At 39.5% G+C, this 17,097-nt stretch overlaps 1 protein-coding gene across 5 annotated transcripts in view; it reads right to left on the bottom strand.

Moving 5' to 3' along the window:
• The window catches only part of MLIP (muscular LMNA interacting protein), a 115,751-nt gene that overhangs the window by 20,406 nt on the left and 78,248 nt on the right, over positions 1-17,097 (bottom strand). For 3 of the 5 annotated variants that reach the window (XM_075086988.1, XM_075086986.1, XM_075086987.1), the window contains exon 10: positions 8,238-8,363. In XM_075086988.1, the coding sequence (XP_074943089.1) occupies positions 8,238-8,363 (126 nt within the window). Of the gene's footprint in view, positions 1-8,237; positions 8,364-16,954; positions 17,000-17,097 lie in introns of all 5 variants that reach the window. The other 2 variants (XM_075086984.1, XM_075086989.1) reach the window with 1 other exon arrangement.

Here is a 17,097-nt window from a genome sequence, read left to right as displayed (position 1 = left end):
AGTTGGGGAGCACAAAAGACAAGGTTACTGCAAGATATAACAGGCAAATATTGTCAGAGGTTTTATTGACATATATTGACTCAAATGTTAAATACTGCCCATGTGATTAAGACCAAAATTAATCTTCCTTTGGTTATCAAAGAATGTTAATACTATAAACCAAAACAGAAACATTGAAAAAATATTTTAAGTCGTGAATATTTAGTTCTTGTGTAAATAAACATCTGTTTGTATTAAACTAGCCCAGTATCGACATCTGATTATTCTATTTCCCAGAGTATCGGGCCACACCTATGTAGAGAGCGACATCAGTTCAGAAATATATTTTACTAAAGGTATTTACTAGTACTCCCAGTAACGCTTAAAAATCTTACCTACCTCCGACAAATGACTTGTCTTATATCAGTTAGCTTCACTGGCTGAGACTTTAAAAATATTGCAAATAAATAAGTAAATTATTTTAAACAGTGGAAACAATCAATGGTAAATTGAGCTATACTGAAAATTCTCCAAAGATGTCTCAAAAAAGATATTAGTCTCAAAAATCCTTGTCATTCTCACCAGTCCTGCTTCAGAAGATCTAATTATTGAAATTTTTGTACCTATCATGGTTAACAACATAGATTCCCTTGGATTTTCACTAAATGTTATGGGATGGAAGAGAGAACTTGCTACATTAACTAAATTAAGGGATGCATTTGCAGAAATGTAGGTGGCATTATTGCATGTGGTCTTGACCAAAGTCAGGAGCCTATTTCACTTACATGATGAGAGGGATGGCAGTGAGAAGTCAAGCAGATGCACAAATGTGTGAACTTTTTTGCTTAAATTGTCACAGCAGGTCAGTACTGGAGCCTCATCTAAAACACAGCCTTCCAATTACCTCCCTGATGACATAACCATTCAAAATTCTGCTGCAGAAGTATTTGAAGTAAAATTAAATGATCCTCTGAGCTTTTATTTGATAGAATACAGCACTCTGCAGTGAATTCTGGACTATGGATGATGCTGCTCAACCCTGGAAAGCTGCAGACTCAAAGAGAGAGTCAGAGTTCAATATGGAAATAATAATATATAAAATATACATTATTTATATAATATATAAAATATAAAAGTAAAATAAAAGCAGTTTACAGATGTGTGAAGCTTACAGGAAAACCATGTGAAATACCTTTGCTAATAGCAGACAGTAAAAAATGACCCAAGTAAGAGAGCAAATGTATGTTATAAAGGGAAATGGAAGGAATCAAAGAGGTAATGTGGCTCTCGTATTTACATTGTACAGGAAGAACATCTTAACATCAGACAGGTGTGGCTGCATTTATCAGTTGCAAAGCTCACAAAGGTTGCTTGGAATAACAGAAGTTCTTTGAGATAAAAAATTGTGGATGAAGAGGCCTCCTAGTCAACACCATATGGGTGGAATGCAAATACACAGTCTGGGCTGTCCTATGACCTCTTCATTCAAGAGAAGAGTTCTGGGTGCACAGTGTTATGGGAAATTAGAGCAGCAGCAAAATTTCCTTATTTAAGCAATTATTCAGCAAGAATATCCCCATTTGAGAAAACAGCTAGCATGATATACCAAAAAATTACACTATCTTAATTATCTTCAGACAACTTTTCCCTACCTTATTCATCTTCCTACACAAATCTCTGAATTTCTAGCGGTGTTTCCATTAGCAACAGGAAATAACCCATTTTCATTATAAAAACTGGCTTCAGCAATCATATGAACTGTTTGTTTGTTCATGTGAATGCCCTACAATGAACCAGGAAACTTGTCAAAAAATACTTGATCATAAAATCATGGATTGCCTAAATAAACATGTCAGCCCAATTTAGTGAAAACTGAAACTGAACAAACCCTTGTGTAGCAGATGTGAAAAGGTGCTTTTGTTCAGGATACCTCAAAGACAGAATGGAAGGTTGGTTTTAGTTTTAGTCCATCCTAATAAGTGGGTTAAATGGTAAATTCCATAAATTCCACAGGACGGAGGGGCCAACAGCAGGTGCTCTTGACATTGCCTATTAACCTAAATTATGTTTCTAGTCAGTGAGGAGAGAAAGGCATTTCCAGAAATTTCTTTCTTCAGAGGCTGACGCCTGACCAACATACATTCTCTGCACAGATGATACTTCTCTCCAAAGCAGTCTCAGCTCCCAGTGTGCCTATAACTAGCAATGTGTATTTGACCCTGGTACTTCCCCTGATAAGGAAACCATGACATACCACCTAATGTCTATATTTTAACTTCTTGCATTCCAAATAAAGCACACTGTACATCTCAGAGTTGGCTTATCTCTCGTGGCATCAGAGCTTGAGCATTTGCAGCCAGATTCTGTGTTAGAAAAAGAGGAATTGGGAGGGATGCATCTGAGGGGTCCCAATAGCATCTTCTATCAACTTCCACAAGTGATTCTTTTCTAACACCAGGCTGGGGTTCTCTTGAGGTACTGTAAATACCTTGTGCCAACTGCTTTTCAGAAAGACTTCAGTTAAGTCATAGGGCCCAGTTTCACCTTACAGAGCTCATCAGCCCACGCTGTCACCCATACACCTTGGACTACAGAGATTTTGTCTAATTTCTTCACTATGGTTTCAAATAAAACACAAATGTCAGCAAAGGTGCAATTCCCTTTGCATTGGCAAGAGACAACTGCTTGTCAGGATGACAGATAAAGCCACTAGAAAAGCCAGTATTTCTCTCAGGTTAGTCTACCTTCCCTTCAGTCCCCAAGAAAAAAGAAATAGCCCATTACTTTAGTATGTGTAAATGTTAAAGTAATCTGAGCATGAAAGGTGAAATAGATTATTCCTCCTTAGATAAGAAACAGCTTGAGTGAAGAGTGGTGGGAGCCCTGTCCTAGCTGGTCTGGAGGAAACAAGCCCTGACACGAGCTGTGCCAAGGGAAAGAAAAGCAGTAATATCTCCAGGGACACTGGAGACACAGGCTTGCCTCAGATGCATCTCCCAGAGCACCTGCGAGCACTGAATCCTAATGAGTCAGCTGAATTCTGCCTAGAATTAAAAGGATAAAAGCCTGACAAAGCTCTTGCATCACACCATACTTGACGCTCACCTTATTGTACAAAGAGTTGTCACTGTAAGGGCTATAAGGATTTTTGTGAACATCACACATGATGGAAGAGAAGTGGCTGAAAGGTCCAGGGTTTAGACAGTCAGTGAGGGAGACAGACGGAGGACGCAAAGGGGACTTAGTTGGAGGGATCAGTTTAGTTGGATACAGAGGGTGTAGGAGAGCAGTCTCCTATGAAAAAAAGAAAAGTAAACAGAAACAGATTAATGGATGTAAAAAAGAAGCTTTGGACAGGAAGCGAAGTGCTTGTCTTGCACCTTTTTTACATTTCATAGGGCTTGATGATTAACTGGGAAAGATACTCACGTTCATGCCAATACAATTGCTCTACACTAAGCATTTTTGTCAGTATGAAAGCACACACACAAAACCTGTTGTAGATTTCCCACTAAACCAGCTATGTTTCAATTGGGTTCTAGTGCATCTCCTTCCTGCAGCTCAACTGACACTCAAGTGACAGAAAAGGAAAGGCCAGAAGGATCTCATACAAGGATAAAATGGCCATGTTTTGGGACATTTTCTGAGAGGCTGGAAGCAAAACCAACCTGAAAACAGTGTCTGAGGTACAAAAGGAAGTCTGCCTTATCTACGTACCAGCAGGAGCACTTCAGGCTTTTTAACAAGACCCTAACAAGCCTTTTCAGCCATCTAAGAATTAAACCAGTGAAGGTATACACACAACATATTTCACTACTGCAATTAGTCAGAATTTAATAGTGTGATGGTTAAAAAACCCGATGCATATGTGCTTTTTGTACCTAAAGGATAAAACCTTTTCAAAAAGTCTTTTTTTCAAAAGATTTGAGACAGAGTCAGGGAGGCATACCCAGCTTTTGGCACAAATCTCGTGCTTGGGTTTTGTCAAGGCCATTGACACAGTACATCCAAAATTCTCACCCACTTGGCTGGCTGAGTCTAGACCAGGAACTCCCCTGTGCACTATGCCTTTGAGCTCAAGACCCAGAAAATTTGTGACAAGAGCTGTGATTAGTTCCAGCAGAAGCTCATGTATCGCCCGCTGAAAGAGTGAGCATGAGCAAATGAGCAGGTCAGAGCCCAGCGGCAGTGAGAGCGGCTGGAAGGGCACCAGGCAGCAGTGGCTTCACACCAACCTTGCCTCCTGCTGCTCCTCCTCAGAGGCACCAGCTCTGCTTCTATTAATGACAAACCTTGGCAAACTGGCCTCACAGCTTCATGCCAAGTGTAAATAATATCTCTTTAGTTCATCCTTAACTTGCTCTTCCATTGCCCAAAGTGGTTTCGTTTTTTTAATGACAAAGGAGCCTATGTGCATTCTTGTTAATAAATATTTCCAAGCATGTGAATTCTCTAACATTCATTACGAGTTGTTTTCATATTACTGTGTAACAAAATGCCCTATTTTTTCCCCAAGAAAGATTATGTTTCCCCAGTTTGAAATGAAAATTTTCATGAAGCCATCACTTCAACACTGCTCACGAGTTACATATACTTCCAATATATTTTATGGTGCTTTTTTGAAGAAATTGGAGCATACTTGCAAAATTCCTGGAACATTACTGAAATATACTAAGTAAGAAAAAAGAAATTCTTTCTCATGATGGGGAAATTACCATCTCTAGTAAGGGCATCTAAAAAATGTGCAAAGATTAATACTGTCAGATTGGAACGTCAGAAATACTACACTCTGTCTGTAACAAGTCTTTGATGGGGGATATCTACTGAATAGCCAGTGGTACAAGTTGTATGTGTCCTCAGAAAAAAAAAAAAAAAAAAAAAAAAAAGGCAGCATAAGCTAATATGAGATAAAGCCAAAATAAAATGGGATTTCTCCCTGGTTTATAAATTTTACTGGCACATCAGTGTCAGTCTATACACAGCATACCCAGAACACAGATAAAAAGAGCTATCTGTGAGCTAAGCTACATCCTCTCCAGATGATCTTTACTAATCTACAAATTTCTTTTTGTCTCCATCCATTACTTTGATTATCTACGTGAGAACAGCTGCCTGTTAAAGCAAAAAAAATTGCTATTTATTTTTTACAAGGGAAATGGCTTTTTCCACATGGGGATGTTTCTCAATGAAGTGAAAAGCAAACAAGCTACTCTCTGTTGTGCAAAAAAATGCGTGTTCAACACAGGGACGTGAAGCTGAAGGTCAGCAGTTACAGCTGGCTGCATCACTATGTCTCAAACTGAATGTCACCCACAGTCACCAGTGCTCAGTGACTGGGAGGTTTTGCAAGAAGAGGAGGTACTGTGGAGGTCTAAGAAAAATCAGAAGAGAGGACTTAATAAAGCTGATGCCACCTGGAACCTCATCTATTCTGTGCAATCCTCAGAGGTGCAACCTGAAAGTGTCTGTCCTTTCAAGATGGGCTGGGTGAAGGAGGGGCAGCAACATCACCTAGGGGGGGTGTTGTTGGCAATGGTATTAGAAAGAAAGGAAATGAAAATGCAGAGAGAGGGAGAGAAAAAAGATGTAAGAGCACTACCTCCCAGCATGTCTGAGAAGATCTCTGAAGAAAACCAGGGAAAATCAATAACAGTATAAGCAGTTTTGCCCTCAGCCACAGTAGATACCTGCTAAATTCTTTTTCAAGGGCAAGCGGACAGGCACCAGCTCTTCCACAGAAAGAAGAAAGCCTAGCTGCTAGTCTCCTGGCTTTAATCCACAGCTCTCATATCCCATCAAAGCCGTCAATTTACCTGATTTTGGGGTAATATTCATGGGAACACCTCCCACTCTTTAGAAGGCACCTGCTGTACAGCCAAAAATGTTAACTACTGAAAGCAGGTGAAGAGGGAAAATGAGTGTCCCTATAGGTTATCAACCCCGTGGTTAGAGACCACCACTGCAGGTTTCCAACTGCTGTCTAGGCATGGAGCCCGGTTTCACAGGCAGAGCTGCAGCCCCCTTACAGGCACTAAAACACCTCAGGAGAGTTTCAGAGATGCTGTAAGATTGTGAAAATCCTCAAGTAGGCACCCAAGTCTCCTCCACGCACAAGGGACTTATATCAGCACCATAAACCTACTCTGAGAGGCAAGAGCTGGAATTGTAAGCACGTGCTGTGATGTAAGAATGTGCTCTAGTGTTTTCCCTAGATCTGGCTATTATGGTGCTATTAATTATTATATCAGACCACCACTAGAATCACATAACCATTTCTCACACAAACAAATCAGTTCCTGTTAAGTCAATGACTTATCCGAATACAGGCCTAAGTAGTTCTTTTTTCAGAGCAAAGATGTCTTAATAGAGGACTCCGCAAAATAACAAGTATTTTACAGCAACCTGGGGTGTTTCTTAGGTTATAATAAAAAAAGGTAATTTATCAGCACTTAAAAGCATATGTAATTGTGCTTTTAAATAAAAGAACCAAAACTGAACATATTCATTGTGGAATTAACTTTTCCATCTAACAAATCAGTGCACTATTCATTTAGTTCATTTTGATTCATAGCATTTATATAAATTAATTTTGGCTTTTGTTATAACAACCACATTTATTCACGGACTTATGACACCCTCGGTACTTCAGTAATATGTACTATAAGTAATTTATAAGGTGTAAATTGATTTGTTCTCACAATTAGCTTCAAATATCAGAAAGCTTCTGAATATGCCAATAAGCCCAGCTTTCTATTTGGTTTAAGATACAAAGTTCGGTGGTTGCATCATTTCTTCATCAGAAAAACTATAGCCAGCAGAATCAGTGCCCTGCCCTGATGAAAGGGAGGTATAAGCTGCCCCTGCCTTTGCAGTGAGGTCCTGCTGAGGTGACTTAGACCAGAAGTTCTCTAGCAGCAGCTCCCAGTCAGCTCTCCTCCTCTTTCATCCCAGCCAAACAGCAGCGCAGTGCCCAGGCATCTGAAGGTTTTCAGTAAGTTAAAGTATGAAAAACTCACTATAAATTCACACATATTCTCTGAAGTCAAACATTCACTGTCAAGCTCTAAAGTTCAGAGACAAATTGTAATAATTTGTATTCAGTTTTTCTTATATTTTACAGAAACTCTGCATTCTATAAAACCTATACAATGAGAAACCCTCTGATACCAGACGTACGTGTTGTTGTAACCCACCGATGTAAATAAATCTTCCTCTGTTTGTAATGCTGCAGTACTCTTAAGAAATGCTGGGAATGTCCTACAGTAAATCAGAGGAATGGAAAGAACTAAAACAGAAATCTTAAAAAATTCAGTTACAAAAGGAAGAGAGGACTGTCATTGCTGAAGTCTCTCTCTACTGTGACTAGAGAGGCATAGAAGTAAGAGAAGTTCAATTAGTAAGGTATTTTACTCACACAGTGTCTGGCAAAAGGACTACTGGCTTTGTTTTACTACCCTCCAGATGGAAGATTCAGAACATACCAGATAGGTTAACAATAAGCTCCCACAGGGACATTGAGATTATGTATTGCAGTTAAGGTTTAATTCACAGTAATGCACACAAACACAAATGCACAAGAAAAGGCTGACAGAATCATTCATCTGGTGTTTCTCTGAGATAATGCCTCATACAAGTCAGCAAAGTTCAAGGTGTGTTTTTTGCAAAGAGATCCTATGGCTTTATGCAGAAGTCTGTGGGAGAAGACAAGCACTTTTGCTGCCTCATGGGCTGCCTATTAATGCCCTTCATGTGCAGAAGAGCAGTTCCCTCAAGCTGTGGAGGGACCCGAGGGAGCTACGCAGTGGACGGTGACACAGAAACTCACCGGGGCTCTTCTGCAGTCTCTCTTGCAGAGGGAAAAATGACCCTCGCCCAGTCCTTGCTGTCCTCACTTCTCTTTAGAGAGGATTCGGGTCTGGATCCCGAATGGAGGAAGTGCTCTCCAGCAGATCTGATCCAGACACCTGCTGGACAGGCGAGCACAGGATTTCCACCTTTTTTTGTATAGTGTTTCCTATGGACATCATTAAAAGATCCCCTCTTCAACATATGGGCTTTTAGATCACCACAAAAATGTCCCTGAAGAGAGCCCAGCTGCCCATCTCCAGCCTGGAGCCTGTCCTCCAGGAGCCAGGTGCCCCTCAGGGAACCATATAACTTTGCAAAAAACAAGAGACGAGGACAATATAATGTTCTAAGATTAGTTTCTTTAAGGAAACTAGCTGAGGCTACAAAATCTTTCAAAGAGAGTTACTCACCTGCTCAAAATCTGGATCACTGATTTCTTCAAGGTACTTTTTAAAAGGATTGGGTTGATAGGGTTCCTCCTTTTGCTGCACACTCCTTCCTTTCACCAGCACAGGACGAATGACACCAGGTTTTGTCTTGACCCATAATACACCCAGGAGAAAAGAGGTTGAAGAAAAATAAAATAAAATACTTCACAATTTACAGAATATTTTTTAGACAAGTCAATTCCAATGAGGCTGTAGCAACTAGATATTTTTAAAATTTTATTAATAACATATTTCGCCACCAAAATTATTCAGCTGTCATGCCGCCTGGCCTACTTTTAATACAAATCGCAGTCAAAAAACGGGAAGAGCTGGTTTTATGCGCAGAAGCTCATCACTGACATCTGTTTGTTACTGACACAAAAATAGATGTTGGGCTGTCAAACTATTGTTCCTGAGTTTTGCTGGATGTTTTTGCTAGCTGTTCAGCTGCATCTTGATAAGTTCATCAAGTCATACTTTATGCACAGCCATATGTCTGCTTTCATGCTGCAAATTCTGTTCTGGGCTCCTCAAAACAGTAACTGAAAAAAGCAAGGGCAATATGTGATGCTGTTAACTTACACCCAGACAGCACCATATTAGGGGAAAGTCTTTCTGGGCAATAATACCAGTGATTTCATGCTGGATTTTGACAGTATCTTTGAGTTCACTTGGAGAAGTACAACTTGAGAGAATTTAGTCAGCATGGATGTGTGAATCTCCTCATTTCTGACAAATGGGATTATTTAATCAATAAAAATTTTCTTGGTTAGTTAGCATCCAACCAAAAAATTTATCATTAACTTGTCAGTTTAGTACATCTGTGATTTTCAGAATTCTTACAGTAAAGTCTGACATGATGGATTGTGGCATAAACTCTAAATGGAGGCTAGGGGATAATTTTAAAATAGACAACTGGTTCAGTAAGCAAAGAAAAGGAAGAAAAAAGTGTACATTCTCACTGGAATTTGGTAAGTACTGACATCCCTGGATGGGTCCCTGATTGAATTTAAATGTTTCAACAACTCAGTCATATTCTTCTCTGTTACAGCTACCCTGTAGAAAATGGGTGGTCTTTGTCACAACTGATACAGAGAACAGGAATGCTACCGAGCTCCTTCTGTGGCTGCAGCCCAGAGGGGCAGCTAGCCCAGCTGGGACTGAGAAATATCTACTGTCCAGCTCTCCATCCTCAGTACCCCGCAGGGTATAAAAATGCAGAGAAGAAACTTGATTCACACTAGATTTATTTTTAAGATTTAGACTATGTACATTTAATAACACCATCTGCCTATTTACAAGAGCAATGGTACACCTAAGCAGTCTGTCTGGACAAAAAGAGAAGCATACTACGAAAGTAAGCCTAAAATGATGCCTCTGAGATTGCTGGATGTATCGTGTAAACTGAGTTATGGATCACCTTAAAATTCAATCTGCAGGCATCCAGTAAGGACAGGGCAAGAGGGGTGCCCACTGGAGGGAGAAAGTGCAGGAGGCAGTAGTTGTCCCTATGTCTTCTGCTTCTGCCTCTGCCCTGGGAAAGGCAGAGCAGTGCCCAGGGGCTGAGTGGAAGGTGGCAGAGGAAGGAACAGAACAATACTCCTGGGAAGAGCAAGGCCCAGGCAGCAAAATATCTTCCTTTAGCTTTGTGTTTTATCCCCTCCCTCCTTTCCATAGTTTGGGGCCCTTTCATCTGCCTCATCAAATAAGAAGAAACATTCAACTGAAAGCAAAAAATAATCCATGAAGTTAACTTTTTTTTAAAGAGTAATGACTGCCAAGTTACATTAAAAACTTAAAATTTTCATTTAGAAGGTCAACTTACTGAAGGATATAGTGATAATTTGATGAACTTAGTCCATAGTTCATGACTACTTATTTGTAGGATTCACCATAAAAGAATTATTTTCCTCTCTAAGATTTCTGAGAGGAGTTTGTAAAAGTGAAAGGCTCCTGGCTTTCAACACAAAAGTAAATATAAAAATAAAAAGAAAGCTACAGTTGCTATCAAGTCATCATTATGCAGACAAAGGACATGTGACCTTCTAGCACTCTTCCACACCACGTAACCATGCAATCAAAAGCCCATTGAGGTACCCCAAATCATCATGGATTTTCTACTCTCCTTATGTAGGAAGCCTCTTCCAAAAGCATGCTGTAGAAATGCTTTTAAGGAAGTATTTTCTAATTAACATCACACAATCAAGTGCCTGCTGAATCATATGTTTATGTCTGCCTGTGCAAACAGAATGGCAGATGTCAGCCAGCAACCAGAATTTTAAATACTTTATTAGTTCCCTAATTAGACAAGCTATATAAAATCTTTGATCCAAAACTAAAAACATGAACTCCTTCTTTGATAGCGTCTGACACAACTGACAGTGCTGAGAAACAAGCTAAGACTTAGTTTTGCCAAGGAAAATGTTGGTCTTCCTACAACAGCACTGAAAAATGGCAAAGGCTGTTATGGTTGCAATGGGCTGCCATCATGGGGCTACAGACCTATTAGCAAATTACACAGGGCCAAGACACAAGCTCCAGAGCTGACCCATAATCAGTACTGATTCAATGCCAGGGTGCCTCGCACAGTTTTGGCCGAGGTCAGCAACTGCATAGTTAGAAATAGGAGGATATGGTGGACCAGGGCGTCTTTGGATAGGCTGTATGGACATGGCCACCTTTCTTCAGGGACAGAAGGTCTTTTGGCTGTAAGAAAATGAGTTGTGCATATTCGCCCCAAAAGCCAGAATAATTAACTTCTCATTGGCAGGTATATTGGCATGTTCACCTCTATTTTTTTTCTCTGTTATGACACCGGTTCTCCCCGAGATCTTGCTGAAACTGGTGAGTAAGGTCCCAGTTGCAACGCCTTTCCTCTCAGCAGAGGCCAAAAATCCTCTGAGTCCCATGTTTCTCCTATCTGAGTCACTGTCACTTCCCCTTATCAGGAGTATTCAGAGGTCCCCAATGTAGGGCCAGACCCTTCTTTGATAGCTAGCAATGACTGCACTCCCTCCTTGCAGTGCTTTGTGTCACTAGACAGACATTAAGTTGTTCTGGATACCTGAACAGCCTTTCTGTAAACAAGAAAGTTGTCTTTTAATGTTTAACAAGGAATTGGCTTTTTAGTATGTTTTCAATGCAATGCTGTTTTGAAGCAGCCTGCCTCTGTGACAACCAGACAAATCGTTAACAAAAATATGACATGATCAGAGGAAAATAATTAACAAAACAGGAGACCTAGGATTGGAATAAAAGACTTAGCTGCCCCCTTTCTGCTCTGAGTCCATGAGACCTCACTTGACAAATAGCAAGCACCAAGTCAACCTGTTTGCCTGTATAGCCTTCAGATATTGGTCTCTTCTCCCAAGTCACTAGTGATAGGACGAGATGAAATAGTGTCAAGCTGCATCAGGGGAGGTTTAGTTAGATAATAGGAAAAATTTCTTTACTGAAAGAGTGGTCAGACATTGGAAGAGGCTGCCCAGAGAGGTGGTAGAGTCACCATCCCTGGAGGTGTTCAAAAAACATGTAGACACGGCACTTCAGGGCATGGTTTAGGAGGCCTGGTGGTGTTAGGCTGATGGTTGGACTTGATGATCTTAGAGGTCTTTTCCAACCTTAATGATTCTATGATCCAACATTTCTGTACAAATAGCCACTTGCAGCCTTTGAAGCCTCTGCTTCAAATGGGCTAACCAAAGAATTCCCTCATGGACAGGAACCATTCCTATTCCTTTCTAACAAGCTAATTAGTTTTGGGGGAAGAGACCCTGAGGCAGATGGGTATGAAACACAGCATGCCCCAGATAATGCAGTCATATTCTGTCAGCACTGAGAAGCCAGAGTCACCTCTGCTGAGAGCACCTGCTTTCAGATAGTGAGGAACTGTCTCCTTTGTCATGAAGGAGCACTGCAATTTCCACTGTCAGCTGGTTTTTGCCCTAATACGAACACAGACACATTTCTAGTTGAACAGTGAATCACCTTAAAATATTCCCCTTCTATTTCTTTTCTGTCACTGATTAGTCTTCATGAAGGGAAATATGTTATTGAACATATCAGTTTTATTTTTATATGTTATTGAACATGTTCGTTATTTTATTTTCCCCTGTAGAGGTCTTACACTTGCAAGAATGCAGTAGAACATTCCAAGCAGTGTATCAGTCTGCAGTGAAGTTCTCCCTTAGAACATTTGAAGGTGTGAAGGCATATAACTGTGGTTAAAAGGATTTCTTCTTCCTGTGGCTAAATGGTAATTTACTCCCATCCCTTTGAAAAGCCAAGGAGGGAAGGTTAATTATTTTCTCCACCTCCATGCTGAAGCAGTAGCAGGTCTTGCACCAGAGCACAGAACAAGGACAGTCACCTGTTTGAAATTCAGGTTGTCTTTATTTTTATTCATACTGAAATATCTGCATTTCAAGATACGGCTGAATTTTCAACAAAATGGCTGATACTATACTGTATCATGCGTTCCACTGAACCAAAGCTAAAATCAGTAGAGGGATGAGTCTTTTTCTCAATAGCAGGAGAAAAGGGACAGACAGCAAAAGCAGTGTGGAGTCACTCTGCTGCTGTTCTGGGGAAAGGGGACCAGGAAAGGGAGCAGGTTTGCCCAGGCACTGCTCACTGCCCAGGCTGGTGGCAAGGAGGGGTCTAAGGGCAATCCCTTAGCACTGATGCTGCTCTCTGCTTCCCTTCCTTTCTTTAGGAAACTCTTTTAGCACATTCAGGTTGTCTTCACTCACATTTTCCTTTGGTATTTCAGGAATCTCTTTCATTTCCTACTCTGCTGTGCGATGGCTCTGTACAGAGCACTCCTCAGTGTAACTGATACAGTTCACTTCAGCAGTGCCTGTATTTTGGTCTTTGATAAAGTATAGGTGTAGACCCAAGGCAAACACTGTCTTCCAGAAGTCATTCATCAGTGCTCAAAGGTCATGAAATAACTTTAAGTGGATAGATGCACCCATGACCCCTGATTTTATGCTGGCCCTGACAACTATGTTATATTTGATGTCATTCTGACCTGAAGTGGATCTTAAAAGATGCTGAATTTATTAATACTATACCTTAAAGCAATTACTCCATAAATCATGAGGTGTCATATTCTCAACCATGGTTTAATTAATTTCATGGAGCTTTAGACTCAATAGCTTTAAATGTAGGAAATACTGGAACCTCAGTAATACATGTGCTTCAAAATGAATTATTTAGAGGAAAAAATACTTCAAGCTGCCAAGTCACATCTAAAATAGCACAGAACAAAATAAGCCATAGAAATATGTCTAGATATTAACTGACACACTCCAGCTTTAAATCCTGAACCAGACCATGAGGACTGTTACCTATTTGTCTCTAATGTTTTTCTTCCTTTCAAACACTTGAACTCATCCTGTGTCCAGCCTTGAGTTGCTACAACTCCTATCCACAATCCTTTTCATGCAAGAAACAGGACTGTGTTCTTTCTGTTACCGTCATTTAAACCTGCTCACAAAATTCATAAATGCCATATTTGCTTTAAATATATATGACTCCTTTTCTACCCTTTTTGTTTCAAATATATTTTTATTAATTCTTCCATTGCACACTCAAAAACCGTGGATGACTGATGCAGCATTAAAATACATGAACTGAAAAGAGCTAGAACAATGGTAGCAAGGTATGCAAGACTGGCACCATGTGAATTTTGCCTTACTTGCATGATATATAAAGAAAAAAGATATTGTTAACGGTAATGGCAATCTTGTGTGTTGTGTTGGTGCGCTGGGTATGGCTTTGCACTTTGTTATCATGACTCATTCATAGCCTTCTTTTAAAAGAGTAGAAAATCTGTTTGTGACGGTCACAGTGGCATGCCCGCTGCTTCGCCTGTCCATTGGATAAAAGTCACGTAGTTGAGAGGTATAGACACAACATTTCTGGTCACCATAAATATCCAGTCCCTGATAGAGCTAGCCAGAGACTCCACAAGGGGAGAAGTAATTAGTTGAATGCTGCAACATTTCGAAGTAAAAATGTTACTTCTGAAGAATCATTATTTATTGGTAGAGATAACAATGTGCTCAGAGACAGCATTGCTGTCTGAACGAAAAACACGCACAAGAATTCTGCTGTAGTGATTGCAACTTAAAACATGTGGAATAAAATATATAGTTAAATGATTAAAATAACTATTAAAAAAGGGAAAAAAATAAAAAGGAGCTGCCAAAAAGATGAAATGGTTATAAGTGAACAGAATACTGCTTAGGACAGTAGCATTTCAGAGGAGTTGTGCATCAGCTTATAAGAAGAGTTTAAGAGATCAGTAAATTCTGGGATGTTCAAAAAGCAGTGCAAAAAAGTGAAAGACGAACAAGGAGGAAAAGGCTCCAATGACAGAATGACAGAAAGTTGTGTTCAAATACGGAGCGGGGGGAGAGAGAATAAAATCTAACCTATTATATAAAAATGTCATAGAGAGATTTGAGAACAAATCAGTAAAATGAGCTAATAAAGTGCAAGGAATTAATACAGTTGTAAAGCAATTTCAGTGTGAAATTGCCACACTATGAATTGTATATTTAATTTCAGACATAATCAACACCAGAAGAATGAGAATAGGCAACTATGGACTAGGAATCACAAATCACTCTGTGTGACATTTCAAGCTGTGCAAAGTGGTAGGGGCAAACTATACCGAAGAACAGAATTAGTATACATTTGGACAAATAGGGAATGGCTTTTGAAAGGGCACTCACACCTGATAAATCTTTTACAGTTATTTTAAAGAAACAGTGATGCAAGAAAGCTGGCTGGTGTGGCAGATGTATGTTATGTTTAAACTAGCAATATGAGAAACTTTTGGCATCTAGGAACACACATTAGAGGAAAACAAATGAGAATCAACAGGCCATCATACGTGCGGCTCAGCGTTCGGGTGTTTTTCCCTGCCAGGTCCCTAAACGCGTGACTGAAGATAACAAAAGGAGGCTGCATCACATAGCATAAAGAACAGCGGATGTGTAGCCATGCTGCACATGAAGTTCCAAAGGCTTTAGTGAAGGTCTTTCAGCAGGGTCTACTGAGGAAATGAAACTGCTGTGGAGTAAAAGAGGATCTTTCCTATGGACCAGTTAAAACAAAAGGATGGAATAAATGTTTAAATCTCACGGTGGAGAAAAGTCAGAGTTTTCTTCAGAGACGTGTTCTGAAATCTGGGCTTTGAATTCTGGATGTACATCAGCTAGGGAAAAGTGGCTAGTCAGGTGACAACGTTTGCTGGTAATACTGACTCGTTCAGGGGAGTAAAAACAAAACATCAATGCAAAGAATTGCAGAGACATCTTGTGATACTGACTGAACAAATGACAAAAAGGCAGGAGAGATTTAACTGCATTCAACATTGATACATTTCACAGGGGAAAACTAACCTACATCCTAAATTTACACATGTAGTGATGAGCTAGTTACCTCAGAAACTAGCTTTTACTACTCAGAAAACACATCTTGGGTTTATTGTATACAGTTCTATGCAAACATTGGCTTACTGCTCGATGCAAATAAGATGAGCTAAATAAATTACTAGGAATTGCTAAGAAAGGAAGAAAAATAACAGTTAAGAACCTCATCACACATCATCATGTAAATAGGAAACGCTGCGTTCGGAGCTCGACAAGAGCAATTTATGGTTTTCCTCTCCCAATCTCAAAAACAAAAACCTGAAAAAGATACAGAAAAGTGCAACAAGGATCATCAAAGATATGGGACAGTATCCGTACTTCTCAAAGGGTGACTAAGCAGATTTGACTTTTCTGTATGAAAAAGAGGTGACTGATAGGGTATTATGGTTAATACCTAGAAAATGATATTATTTAGAAAGTGAAGAAAGAACAATTATTTGCTGTTTCAGTACAAGAACTGAGGTCAAGTGGTAAGTTTAAAACAGAGAAGTAAAGTACTATCTCATAAAATGTATAATTAAAAAGTAAGCCCTATTGCTACAGAATGTTGTACAGTCCAAAGTATAAAAAGATTCAAAAAGTAACTGGAAAAAATAATGAAAGAAGAAGTGGTCAAAGATTACTAAACAGAAGAAATTGATTCAGGAAGGCCCTACAATTCCATTAGCTGAAATACAATGGGGAAAATCTCTCATCCACATCTCATTTTTTCCCTAACCATTCATTAGTGGCCACTGTCACTTAGGTTTCTCAACCTCTCTTCTGACTCTTCTTCAGAAAGTTTGGCTCCAATAGCACTAAATTGTTATCAGTGCTAAAATGAACATCTGATGCATAATCTCCCTTTCTTTATTTGATTTTACCCTTGCTTTTCTCTACTTAAGCCAGCTTTGCTTTAAATCAGAATGTAAGAAGAAAATAGATGCCAGAATGTTGTTGCATGAAAACAAGATTGTTGAACTGGAATATTAAAAGTGTTTAAGAACCAGCAGTAGAATCTATAATTGTCATACACCTCAAGATTCAGCAAGACTCTCCAGTTTGTCATTTGGTCCATGGGTTTACAAGTAGTGTCAGGATTTACAGTTACTTAGAACAGGTGTGTATTGAGCACAGAAGAAAGCAATGCAGGTTTGTAGGAGGATATTGACTGCAGATTCTTTCAAAGGACTAAGAAAGTAATTAATAATTACTTTAGATTTTGTGCTTGTGAAAATTTTTAAAAACAGCATATCAGTGCTGTGCAATACATACCAGCTGACTCTCTGTTACCATAGGTGCCGATTTGTAAAGGTTGGCCTGCAAAATGGTAAATATATGGAGTATTACATATAATATCATAGTGATTATAGCAATGACAGAAGAAAAATCTATGGACAACCATATGCTTAGGTGCA

The sequence above is a fragment of the Phalacrocorax aristotelis genome, chromosome 3 (assembly GCF_949628215.1).
Source record: "Phalacrocorax aristotelis chromosome 3, bGulAri2.1, whole genome shotgun sequence".
In the NCBI taxonomy this organism is placed as follows: Eukaryota; Metazoa; Chordata; class Aves; order Suliformes; family Phalacrocoracidae; genus Phalacrocorax; species Phalacrocorax aristotelis.
Note: the sequence above shows the minus strand (reverse complement) of the source record. Positions and strands in the feature narration are given on the sequence as shown.